The 13076-nt window shown below is 36.3% G+C and overlaps 2 protein-coding genes across 6 annotated transcripts in view; one reads left to right on the top strand and one right to left on the bottom strand.

The window, feature by feature from the left end:
• LOC116164909 (phosphoglucomutase-2) overlaps positions 1 to 12455 on the bottom strand; it is a 46160-nt gene extending 33705 nt beyond the window's left edge. Inside the window, exon 1 of one of the 2 annotated variants that reach the window (XM_031479160.1) lies at positions 12394 to 12455. The gene's annotated coding sequence lies outside the window, so the exon portion shown is untranslated. Of the gene's footprint in view, positions 1 to 8172; positions 8305 to 12393 lie in introns of those variants that run through there. The other variant, XM_031479158.1, reaches the window with a different exon arrangement.
• LOC116164915 lies at positions 6665 to 12423 on the top strand. Of its 4 annotated transcripts, XM_031479172.1 has the most exons (7): positions 6665 to 7495; positions 7548 to 7709; positions 7765 to 7832; positions 11538 to 11657; positions 11707 to 11806; positions 11853 to 11997; positions 12051 to 12423. In XM_031479172.1, exons 4-7 carry the CDS (start codon positions 11541 to 11543, stop codon positions 12253 to 12255), a joined length of 567 nt encoding a protein of 188 aa, XP_031335032.1. In that variant the 5' UTR covers positions 6665 to 7495; positions 7548 to 7709; positions 7765 to 7832; positions 11538 to 11540; the 3' UTR covers positions 12256 to 12423. The 4 variants fall into 4 exon arrangements, with proteins under 4 accessions (XP_031335032.1, XP_031335031.1, XP_031335034.1 ...); XM_031479171.1 differs by having other exon boundaries at positions 6665 to 7709; XM_031479174.1 differs by lacking the exons at positions 6665 to 7495; positions 7548 to 7709; positions 7765 to 7832 and adding an exon at positions 8045 to 8164.
• Positions 12456 to 13076: the final 621 nt, after the last annotated feature.

A 13076-nucleotide genomic window follows, 5' to 3' on the forward strand; every position in this document is an offset into this window, starting at 1 on the left:
TACAAAAATTAATGAAAGTAGAAGAGCCTGTGTCTCAAATCAAAAGCTAACCGTCGGCGCGATTTAGTTTCTTTGAAAAAAATGGAACAATCAAATTTTGAGGAAAAAAAATTACAGTAATGTATGGATAATACCATTGAATAAAAATCTGAATAGAAAGACAACGCAATGCTTTTTGAAGGGAGTTTCTCCGTAGGTTGCCCTCTGGGACAAACTCCGCTTATTAAAAGTAACTAAATTTTAATCGAGGTTTTATACCACCTACTCAACTGAATCAAAGTGATTAGATTTCTTTAGATGACGCTACTTTCGCGTACTTATCTCGTAGACTGCGTGGGAGTTATAACAGCAGGTGAAGATCGTATTGCAATATTATCTCTGTATTTACAAACTTATGCTTACGTAATACATGTTATTATTTGCACACCTCTTAGGAAATGACGTCAAAGTTATCAACTTACAAGTAAATCTTGATTCCAACGATCTTACCTTATGTAGACTTTGAGATCGAAATTAAACTTTACTATTATTGTACCTATAGACAATGTTTTGGGATATTTCAGAATATGCAATATACTGTCAGTCTCAGTTGTGCGAGCATTTACAGATATTGTTTAATTGCTGTTTCCGTATATAAATGCACAAATAACATGTTTTTGAGACAAAATTTGGAATTAAGTACTACTTTAAACAACAACTTTAAAATTCAAATGAGAGAAGTGCAATATAATCTATTATGATGTGAAATGAAAGGTTTTTTAAATCGGCTTCATGAAAGAAATTGTATTGCACTTTTACGAAACGAAGACTCGAAAACGCCATGCCGGCACGTTTGCTTCTAAACCTTTTTCTACGTCTCTCTTGTAACATATTTTTGATATTTTTTAAATATTAATAATTACGGCACCTGAAAATACCATAAATATCAAGTACTTCTACAATTATTTATGCAAAATTCGAGTATTAAATCAAAAATCTGTTACAATAGAGGCATAGATGTGTCCTTTATCTTTACATCGGCCCCTAACAACACGGTATAGAATCCAATTTACTCAAAATGTTATACCGTTGAGTGAAGGATCCTTCACTCAACGGTTATACTAAGTCCCACACCTAGACACGCTATTCGACCCATATAATTTCTATTGAAGTGCTTTCCTAGTCGTATGCAGAGAACGGCCTCTTAAGTTCTCGAGTTTACGGATCGAATAAGAAATTTCAAAGCTATTATGAATTTCCATAGCAAGAGACGCAGTCGTCAATCGCATTCAATGGAATGTTTTTTACCGTCAAAAAATAAATCAAGAGAACATACATTTATCATAGGGTCCGTTCACTTAGCCCCCCATTAGCCCAAAAATGAACCAATTTTTTTATGTATTGTGCCTCAATTGTGCATTTATGCGCACCGTTTGTGCTTTTTTGGTTTTGGAGATAATCGAAAAAATCAAATGGGGGCTAAGTGAACGCTTAGCCCTCCCAAAAATTAAACTTTTTGATAGTTCATCGACGGTATTGCGTAGTACTTCGATTGTGTTTAATCGTGCTTTCATACTCATCGTTTGTGCCTTTTTGGTTTCGGAGATAATAGGAAAACTCAAATGGGGGCTAAGCCTGGGGCTAAGTGAACGCTTAGGTCTCATCAAAAGAAACTGATTTGTACAAACTATAGCTTTTCCGGGCGACTCATTTTCGAGATCAGAGGGGGAGGGGGGTGGAACTGGTTTTGTAGGTGTCATTTGTCAATTCAGCATTAACAGTCCATCTTAATTTATAAGTTCGTGGTACTCACAAAGGGCGATTGAGACGTCTGCAAGAAATATATCAATTAGTGATGTCAAAACAAAAGCTATTTCGGTTAAAAAAATGCGCTTTATCTGTACAAGAGTTGTGCACAATTTATACTTGTTTATACTTTTCCAGATTATGTCTTTCATACTGCAGCAGTGCAGCTTATGACCATACCTTGTGTTGTATTGATGATTAACGTTCAGACGATTGAAAATATCTGAATTCATCTTAACAAAAACTAAAACTTCTAATATATACAGACATGGAAAGGTAAGGATGTCATTTAAAGTTGGTTATACAGGTTATTAAAATGATGTCGTGCAGCGCGAGCGAGGCGTACCGCGCGTTTTATGTTATTTTCGGGCCGTCTGTCGGCGTCGTTCTACTTTTTTAACATTGAATAACTTGCTGTACCTCCATTTTGATATGGAATTCGAGATCCTTATCCATAAAAACATATAAATCGATGTATGACAGCGACACGTTAATATTGAAAAAATATAAAAACCCACCCCTTAAAAACACCCCCCACTCCTCCAAAATGCCCCCAAAATCGTTTTTAACTAAAAATTTAAATTCAGAAAACTTCAAAACCCTAAAATCGATGTGCTACATGCCCATATTTTTAAAAAATTTAATTTTTGTATTTTTTGCAGACATTTTTGGGCGGATTCTTAAAATAGACCTACTTAATGACCTAAAACCGCAAAAAAATTTTCACCGTACCTGAAACAATCACTACACAACAGTTACAAAGACAAAGACACGTTTTTAATTAGGTTTTCGGGTATGCCCTTTCCGATTTTGAAAAAAATTTTCAAAATTCCTATCACGGAAGGGCGCACCCCTGCTTCGACGAAATTTGGTGCCTGGCGGTTTTTGAACATAAAAATCACGAATCTGGAATTAGTTTTTGAAAATTCGAAAAAAAAGTTCCACTGCAATTCTTGGCCGGACAACGAAAATGGAGAGAATTCCACGAAATTGGTTGTGTACATACTGGATGAGTTAAGGAACAAAATTTTAAAATAACTTTTCAAACAAAAGTTATAGGTACTCGTTTGGAGAATGGGCCTTGAGGCAAAGTGTCTCTCGCCTACTACTATAGTGAATGATCTAATTTCGTATGTAGTTAGTTGAAAATGTCACAAATAACAAAAAAATAACGATTTAAGTTGCCCCCATTTGATTTGTCCTATTATCTCCAAAACCAAAAAGGCACAAACGGTGCGAATAAATGCACTATTGAGCACAAATGATTATTGAGGCACAATACGTAAAAAGTTCATTTTTGGCTAAGTGAACGGACCCTTTATCATATTATCATAGCATATTGTTGTCTAATTATCTTGTATCCAATAATTGACTTTTTACGTTCTGCAACAACGCTGTTATTATTATTGAATTAAGAACTTATAACTTGTTAAAAAATTAAGTCGGATATTCATCTGAAAACTATATTTAGACGATCGTTGTATCAAAGGTATCCAGTTACCGACATGCGTAAGTTATCAATGGCATGATGTCACCGTAGTCAAAACATTCTCTCTCACCTCTCTACTCATTTTGAAGTGAGTATCTCGGCTATATTGTATGAATTAAAAAATGTTGCAAGAGTTTCCTTTAATCACGTTTTGTTACTTGCCGTACGATACCAGCACATTCTAGATAAAGAATACTGGCTACCTTTTCTCCTATCTCACTGACCTTCTATTCAGATTTATTATTCAATGATAATACTATAAAAAATATATATATATAATCCGAACACGCAAAATTTGTGTATTTGTAGCATGTGTGTCATTGCAAAAGCTCAAAAGGGTGAAATTTTACGTCAATTGGAGTGTTTCACTTTCAGGCTTCCCTGGCAGGACGCTTCAGCGTCGGAAAGGTAACAATATCCGACCTCAAAAAAGGAGGAAATTCTTCGTTAGTCACGTAGATACTGACGACCGAGGCGCAGAATTTTCCGATGTTGAAGACACAGGATATATAAGGTTTTTACAACAGAGAACACAACATGCACCAATTTCTGAAGCAATCGTATTCCAGAAGGCACGCTATTTCTTCATAAGGATGAATTATTGCGAAGGACTAAACTTCGAAGCTAGTAGAGGGTGGTTTCAGGGATTCAAGCACAGGTTCGGCATCCGTTCGTTGAAAGTTACCGTCGAGTGACGTAAATACTGTGGAACCCTTTCATATCGAGCTGCAGCTTATTGAGAAACTTGGTCTTTCTTCGGAGCAAATCTACAATGCGGATGAATCTGGTTTGTATTGGCGCTGCCTTCCCGAAAAGACGTTAGTACACTCGAATGAAAGATCAGTAAAGATCGAATTAGATTTATGCCTTGCGAAAATGCGAGCGGCAGACACAAATTGCGCTTGCTTGTGATAGGCAAATCAAGAAATCCACGGCCATTCAAAAACATTCACCTTCCAGAAACGAAAAAGGTGTGTGGGTTAACCAAGATAACCGCAATGAATGGTTCCACCAAGAATTCGTTCAAAGTGTCAGGAAAAATCTTCGTATAACCAGAGTCTCAAAGAGAAAGCTCTTCTGTCACTTGACAATGCCTCAGCACATTGCACTAGCCAGCCATGATGGTAATATCAAAGTAATAATCCTACCACCCAACTGTACCGCCCCGATCTAATCGATGGACCAGAATGTAATCCAAAATGTTAAAGTTTCACATAGAACAAGGCTGTTGTAAGAGGTTCTTTTACAAGAGGAAGAAACGCGGTGTCGCTGACAGATGTTTTTTTTCATTTGCCGAATCCTGGACGCAACTCCTTCCCACTACGGACCAGGATGCATGGGAGTTAAAGCTTCTGAGAGGCTGACGAGGTGAAAAATCTGATCATATGGTGAAGCTAGTAAACAAAGAGAACCGTGCCGATAATCCGATAGGAAAGGCAAAAGTTGACAAATAGGTAAGAGAAAACCGATTGCCACTACATGAAGTGATTCTACGAATTCGGCAGAAGGCGGGAGTAACTATGACTCACTTTGGCGTTCCGAGCGGTAACGTAAGGTAATTGAACCAGAGAACTAATGTGAAAGTCCTCCTATCCTTGTGGTGCAAACGATTAGGTTGGCACGAGTCATAGTTTCGAGCAGCTACCTCCACGTGGTTCCCGCTGGTAACCTTCCTCCTTGTGTGGAAGGGCCAAGTGCTGCGAAAGGACTTACGTCCTAGATAACAGGGCCTATAGAAAGAGAAAGCGAGAAACCCGCTCAAGGAATCATTAACAATTTTGTTCAAATAAACCACTTTTCAAATAAAAAGTTTCATATAATATTCGATCATGAAGTATATTCTTGGGATGTAAATTTATGTGTGTGGATGATCATGATATCTACGAGGGCAGGTTGATAAGTCGTTTCAGGCAACACCACACATTAAACCAAAATTTTCCTTGGTCTCATATATGTAAATATACTTAGATGGGGGTTTGCAATAGCGGTTATTCTGTCTATTAAAAATTCCAGCACTTGATAATATTACTGTTCTGTGCTTGATATGTGTGCTTCATCCCTTCCTAAGAAACCAATGACAAAATTCGCGCCTTCTATGTAAATGTTCAGGTTTCAAATATTGATTCTTATGAATTATGATACTTATATGATTTGTATTTGTGGCGTTTTAAAATTATTAATGTTTCAGTCCTCGAAACACCAACATCTCTTACAATTTCCCTTAAAAAAGCTTCGTAATTTGCTTCTACATTTTCTACAACAGAGTGGCTTCGTCTTCAACGGTGTCATTTTCATAATTTTTAGGTCGTGGCCGGACAAATGACCTAAATTCAGTTTAATTCTCTTTCAACGTAAAAGGTGTACGCAGGGCTGTAACTTTTGATCTAGTAGCCCAATCTTGGAACTGTTTGAAATTATGGATTCTACAGGCCACATTCTATAAGAAAATTTTTTTTCCGGGTCGATCTAAGACAATTTTTTTTGGGGCCTCAAAAAAAGACAGTGTATAACCTTCCTTTTTTACCAAAAATCGACTACACCAAAATTTCTCGGGAAAACACTTTTTCTTATTAATTTTGGTGCGTAGAATCCAAAACGATTCGTACTTTTTCGATTAAACTTCTCAATCAAAAGTTATAGACTAGAAACTAATTTCGAAAGAAAATTCAAAGGGCTGTAACTTTTGATCCAGTAGCCCAATCTTGGAACTGTTTGAAATTATGGAATCTACAGGCCATTTCCGTAAAGGGCAGTTGATAATGTGCAATTTCATGTAGGATTTGTAGAGCAAATGTACTTCAATGATCCAGTATCTGGAATTGTCTTTTGTGTACGCAATTGGTACATTTGCGCCATCTCTTTGGTAATTCCTATACTTTTCCAAATTAAATCCTTGTTATAGTTGAACCAGTTCCAATGAGATGTCGCCACGTACGTAACTACCTTTAAAAGAACATTTAATTTATGCACTTAATGGCCACGTCCGACTCAATTTTCCTTAAAGAGCAGTTGAAAATGTTCAATTTCATATAGGATTTGTAGAGCAATTGTACTTCAATAATCGACTACACGAAAATTTCTCGGGAAAACACGTTTTCTTATTAATTTTGGTGCGTAGAATCCAAAACGATTCGTACTTTTTCGATTAGACTTCTCAATCAAAAGTTATGGACTAAAAACCAATTTCGAAAGAAAATTCAAAGGGCGGTAACCAGGGGTGTACGTATATTTAACTGCACACAATATAACTTAATAACAGCAAATAACAAGCAATTACCGTCTAAAAGTAACTATAATATTATATACCAAGGTAGAGAAGTCCAGTATTATTGCCTGCGCACCAATACTTCTCTACCGTGGTATATACACGGTGTCCATTCTTCGAGTGCCACTATGGTGATCTCGCTTACCTTAAGAGATAGAAAGTTGGCTAAATGGGGGCAAAGTTGCGAATTTCCGTGCTGAATAACCGTCTGGTGCCGCGAGCCCATTAAAAGTCTTTTCAATTTGTTTGAGATCCACCGGAAAATAGCTTATTCTTATAGATTTTGGCCTGTAGAGCCCAAAACGACCTGAATTTCGAAGATTGAATAAAAAATCCCGAAAAAATGTTGGCATTTTCTAAAACAAACATTGAACGCCTTTCAATTCAAGCGCTCGGTTTGGAAGTTTATTGTTTCGCGGTTTGGACTTTCTCGAGAGGCTTTGAAGCAACACCAAACCTAATGAAATTACCACTTCGAAAATCTGACAGAGAACCTCACACGGTTTTAGGTGCGTGTGGTTTTCATTTCGCGGCGCAACACGGGAATTTGAAATAATGAATCACACCTTAATTTCTTTTGATTAATTTAACGACGTTGCAGAAATGAGACATTAAAATGAAATTAAACTAAACTTTTTGAAACATTTACTGAAATTGTACAGTAACTCGTTTAGCTTAGTGTCTTCGTACCTCCTGTGTTGATAGGTAGGTATGTTTCACAACCCTTGTGAAAAACCTACTTCCACAACACTAAAACATGATAAAGCCGAATAAAATGTGAGCCCAGAACTGGCTATCCTATTCTGGATCTTTCTGGTTAGACGGAGAAAAATCCAGCGCAAATCGTAGGCATACTTTCCTTGCCAAACTAAACGTGAGGAAGGAACCGAAGAAGTTTCTTGCATAGACAACCCATCAAGCTTCAAACAAGTATTTTACAAAAAAATACAATTACGGTAACTATTGACTTCTGTATTTAATTAGTTGCTTCCTGTATTTGTTTAAAAGAGGTGCTCCGAATTTTCCACGATTACGAATGCGAAAATGACGGCAGCCATTCGAGACGATGAATTATGAAAACGCGAACTGATAAAAATCGAAATTTTTTACCCGGTGGTTTTTCACGTATAACGGAATTTCCAATTTGGCGATAACGTCCTGTACCGCAAGGTAGATATATCGTGTGAGTTAAGTTAAAAATCTTGAGTTGACTACTTATTTTCAGACTGATAGTACGTCCTCAGTGTCCGCGTGCAAGATTTGTATACGAAAAGTGAGAAAGTTGGTTTTTGGGTAAGTCCAAAATGTACCTACTCGTTGAATTAACATACTAATTAATTACATGTAACCTTGGAACGCATAATAAGTAGGCAAATTTGAAAGCATTTGTATCTATGATATATTTAATGTAATGGCACCAAATATACGTAAACGTCAAAGTTCAGCCGTTTATCATTCTGAGAAGATTTCAAAATCTTATCATTAGTACGTTTATGTGCATTCAAATTGTATAGTGTGGCTTGCTTTGTGAATTATTTATTGTGCTTAAGGACATCATCTTTGTAAAATAGCAACAATATTAACATCGCCAATCAAATCATACTTATTGCTCAAGCAGAAAAAATGTACTTACAAGGTTGCTCCGTGTTTATTTGGATACAAAATCTTAAACTGCGCACTGAGAAACCAAAAATTGGAAATCTGTACACGTACAGCAAACAATTTAAGAATTCACTTAAGTGTTCATTCATTTATTAAATGTAGGAGTGTAAAAGGCATTTATAGTAAAACAAACAAGAGATATTCGCACTTCTAATAACGAGTCACGGTCGCACCAACAGCGCTACTCAATAAGTAATTATAATGGAAGTTATTAATTAAAATTGTTTAGCTAGGCTGTAGTTTTTAAGCATTGAAAACCTTTCACGTGCGCCCAAATGGAGTATTCTTAGCTAAATACAAAAAAAAATAAAAATTATATAAGAGTTATGGCAAGAACGCAAACGAAAACGTATCTATATCGGTTAAGTTGGATATCACGACAACCACATCCAGGACCAGATAATAAAGCAATTTCACTACCACTATAATTCTGCAGTAGCCTAAAATTCATATGCCTTTGGAGACACTTGTAAAGCGTTTAGAAGGCCTGAAGCCTTAAATCCCTTTGGGAGGGCCCCTTAGAACCTGTCTAAACCTCTCGAGAACCCCTCCCTCTCCTTCTAAGCATAGGAAAGTACGCAAAAGGTTCTGAAAAACGTCCATACAAGCTCTGTGGAAAGTTCTTAAACTGTGTTATTCATTTAGAAGTAGACATAGAGATGTGCTATGTCTACTTTTAAATGACAAAATCCTTCTGAAGGACGCCTAATTTTGTGCAACCAAAATAACTAAATGCGCTGCCATTCTGGATTTTACAACGCATTCCAAACACTGAGGCAAATGGCTCCTTTTAAAATGTCACTGCTTCCGCAAAAGTTGAACGCACTTTACTAAAAGAATTCATATCTTTTTGTCAATAACTTTGCTCTTTAGATAGGGTGGTTGGTACGTATATGTACTTATAAAAGCGAGAGACAAGAGTAGTATATGCGTTTACGTTAAGATGAAGATATATTACACTCGGCCCCTATTTCCCTTAAAATTCTTATGGGATTCTCTTCCACAAAAACAAAAATGTTCATATCCTCCGTTAAAACTGAGGGTTGTTTACGTTGTCTTATGTGCCTCGCATTTAAACAACCACTAATTTTAAAGTGATCCGCGCAGAAAATACGTCTCTTACCGTATTTAAACTGTTACCGGCACTATACCAATTGCCAATTGTCTCTCAACTTCGCACACGAACGAAAATAAAAATACGGAAGCCAAAGCAACAATGTTCAAATTAATTAATGTGACAGCCAGATCTTCATTTGTTTTAAGTAGTTATTTGGGTTGCATAAAATTAGGCGTCCTTCAGAAGTTTTTGTCATTTAAAAGTAAACATACGGAAAAATAATACACAAAAATCCCTATGTCGAGTTCTAAATTAATATCACTGTATATAGGGCTCTGGAACGCACTTTTAAGCGTTAAAATCTGGTCCAAAACAATCCGTTAATCGATTAACAAACAAATTATTCAAATCCACGAAATTTCCTTGTTGATTGGCTATCGCAGGGTGAGGTAAGGGACCTCTGCACTAAAATGCCTTTTTCACAATCTATTTTCCTAAAACTGTAAAACTGTTGGTTTTAAGTTAGGTATAAACGTATTTCTGTAGTAACGTTTTCAAAGATTCCTTAAATTTATTTATAGAGCTTTTGGGAGATAATCGAATTCAGAAAGCGCCTTATGGGTACAGAGCACTCTTAAAAAAAAACAACGCCTTCAATTGCGCTGAAAATCAGTAAGAAGGCTCTAGAATTGTTTTAGACTATCCATTGCGTTTTAGCGCTTTCGAAAGGCTCTTAAGCATTCCTAATGGGCGATCTTTCCAAAACTTAATGAAAATGGGCGAGTCTAGGAAATCCTAGAAAGCTCAGGTTAGAGACTACAAACTTCTGAAAATTGACCAAAGGTTTGTAAAGGCGCTAATATTTTGTAGACATTTCGAGAGCTTTGTATGCGCGCTATCCAAAGCTAAGCAAACTAGGATGGGCACAAAATACTATAAAACAAATTTAAAAGACCCATCGCTGTGGCAGATCGTCGATCGACGTATTCTATTAGCCAGTTTTGCCTTCAAAATCAGTAAGATCTTATCTTATCACATTCCCTTTGTCGGTTTAGCGGCCAACGCTAAATAAAATCCTGTCGCGTTGTATGAAATATATTTACAATATACGGGGTGTCAATTTTAAAACTTGCAGTCGGCCATATTTTCCAAACTAAAGAAGATATTGAAAATCGCGCAAAACCGTTTCGGGGGTATCGAGGGGGAACCAGAATGACGTTATGAGTGACAACCCCCCCCCCACCCCCCTCTTCAAAAACCCTAAATGGCAACTCCATAGTTGTGACACATCGTTGGAAAGCTACTGGAAAAATGCTTTCCAGTGGTACCAATAAAGTCAATATTCATTAAGACAATTTAACTAATTAACAAACAAAAACCTATCGTCAATATTAATCAAGCAAGTGTTTGGCAAAGTGCGTCCGCCAGAGATTTTAAAAAGAGGAGAAAGTTTACAAAATAATTGCCTGTCAAAGAAATTTGAAATTATTTTTGAAATGGTTTTGAGAAAGCTTATATGGGATCATATTCATATACTTACTATACTTAGTACTTAACATTAATTTGTTATATTCATTTCTTTAAAAATGAATATTACTGAAAAAATGATAAAATAGTCAACTGTGTCATATTTTGGTCAACAATTATGTCATCCTTTGGATCATATGTATTTATAGGCATATAATATATACATATGTTATGTTATAACTATAGGTACAATTATACCTATTATTTAAATAGGTTTATTTTTTAATAAGAACCTGGAGTGTGGATGCAAATTCTCTAAAGCAAGTTTCAAACTAAATATTCATAAAGAGGTTGCTAAATGTGTACCTAACATAATATATGATTTCTGTTTTAAGAGTGTCATCTATTGGGTGGTTTACCTTACCTTTTTATCTAATCTTTGAAAATCTTCTTATGAAACTTTGGACAGTAAAAAAATCAAAAATTAATACCAAAATACAGGGTGGAGAGTGGACGCGAAAAAAGCATACCTATACCTTTACTTTCCTTATGCTTCATGAAAACAGACCAAAATATATGCTTTTTGTCTCTTTTATTGCTTCATTGTCGAAGGTGTGAATTATTAACATTTAACATAAGTATACCTACTTACCTCATTTAAAACTAATTTGGAATCACCACAAGCAATTACATCATATAAATAAATTGCATGCGAAAATAAGTCATATAAATTCCTCAAAAGTGGAGGGATAGAACACATAAGTTAATGTATAAACAAAAATATTATTTTTAACAACAGTTTTTGATTGCAGACAATGGAAAATACGCTCCTACTCATCTCTTCTTTGTTAACAATATGTCTAACACAAGAAATTGCATTTCCTGGTATAGAAGAAAATGAAAAGCCAGGAGAAGAGCCGCACAGATTATCGGTAGCTATATACGCTTTGAATCTCTATGTTAAACTGTTGCCATTTGCAGGACAAACGGACACCTCTAATGATTCCGGGTGCATGTCCTCCGAATCAGTTACTCTTCCCCGGTGACCAGCAGCACGATTGGATTTGTGACTGCGGACCAGGTGAGATACAAAGCTCTCGGTCAATACAAAAATGTAGAACTCGCAGGTTTCTTATATTACCCCCCGAAGGACGGATGCTTTATGGCATATATGCAAGGACCTTGCAACACACGTGAGTATCTAGTCTTGCCGAAGAACGAGGTCATTCCGGAATGTATTCGAAACCCGTGCCGAAAGGATGGACTTGTCAGGTGCTACATCAGACAACTAAATCTAACAATGTGATAATTAACCCGTATGCTAGGTACAATGGAAAATGTTACGAGCTAGGTAAAAGTGGTGAGCCATGCCCACCGGCAAATGAAGGTGGTGGAGTGTTCGGAGTCAACACAACAACGTTCGACTTGGAATGTCTAGAAGGTGAAGACAGATTATCTTTGATTAACTTTCCCCCAAACTGCCCGAAGGGCAGCAGGAGAAGTGCGAGTCGGTGCAGACCAGAATATTAAAGACAATATAAGAGCTTTTTCATTAGCAAATAGAATGCATTATTTTAGCTAGTTTATTCATCAGTGTCTATTTATTGTGTTATACAAATTATGAATTCGCTTTATAACTTGCAAATTAAGGTTAAAATTTGTTCTTACCCTTAAAAATAAGTAAAGAAAACAACACAACACCTATATTAACACAAGAAATAACCTTAAAATGCCAGACAAACAGACTCTTCATTTATCTAGGACTGAGGAACTCTGGATCTATACAAAAACCATAAAAAGAAAGGGTGGCTGGTACCAGTATAAACCAACCGGAAGCCTCCAACAAAAAGAAGGAAATATCATAAGGGTGAATGTGGTTGATTAGTTGCCTATCACCTAGGCGATTTGTTGTCCATCTGCCATGACATTTCTTTTAAATTTATTGTCAATCTCTAACAACCATTTTTATTATTCTTTTATATATTGTATCATTGTATATATACAATGAGTACTATTGCACCAATAAGTGATTCAGGAACAGTAGACAATCTTTCATGGGAAAGGGAGGATAAATCTCGATGACAATGACCAAAGAGAACTATGGGTACTCTTTGCTATGCTTTAGAATGAGTGGCAACGAAATATGGTTCTGGTGTATTAGGTAGGAACCCGGAACTGTAACCTCAGTTTAAAAAACCTAAGCCCAAGGGTAGAACAGCGCTAATACCTAAGAGCAAAATGATTGGAGGAGAACCTTCAACTCCCTTCCTACGGTATTATCATTGTATATGTATTATGGAGCTCTGTCGTAGATGAGCGTTTTCTTAAACTCTCATAATACGTATCTGTGC

Source organism: Photinus pyralis, unplaced genomic scaffold (genome assembly GCF_008802855.1).
Source record: "Photinus pyralis isolate 1611_PpyrPB1 unplaced genomic scaffold, Ppyr1.3 Ppyr1.4_LG2, whole genome shotgun sequence".
Taxonomy (NCBI): domain Eukaryota; kingdom Metazoa; phylum Arthropoda; class Insecta; order Coleoptera; family Lampyridae; genus Photinus; species Photinus pyralis.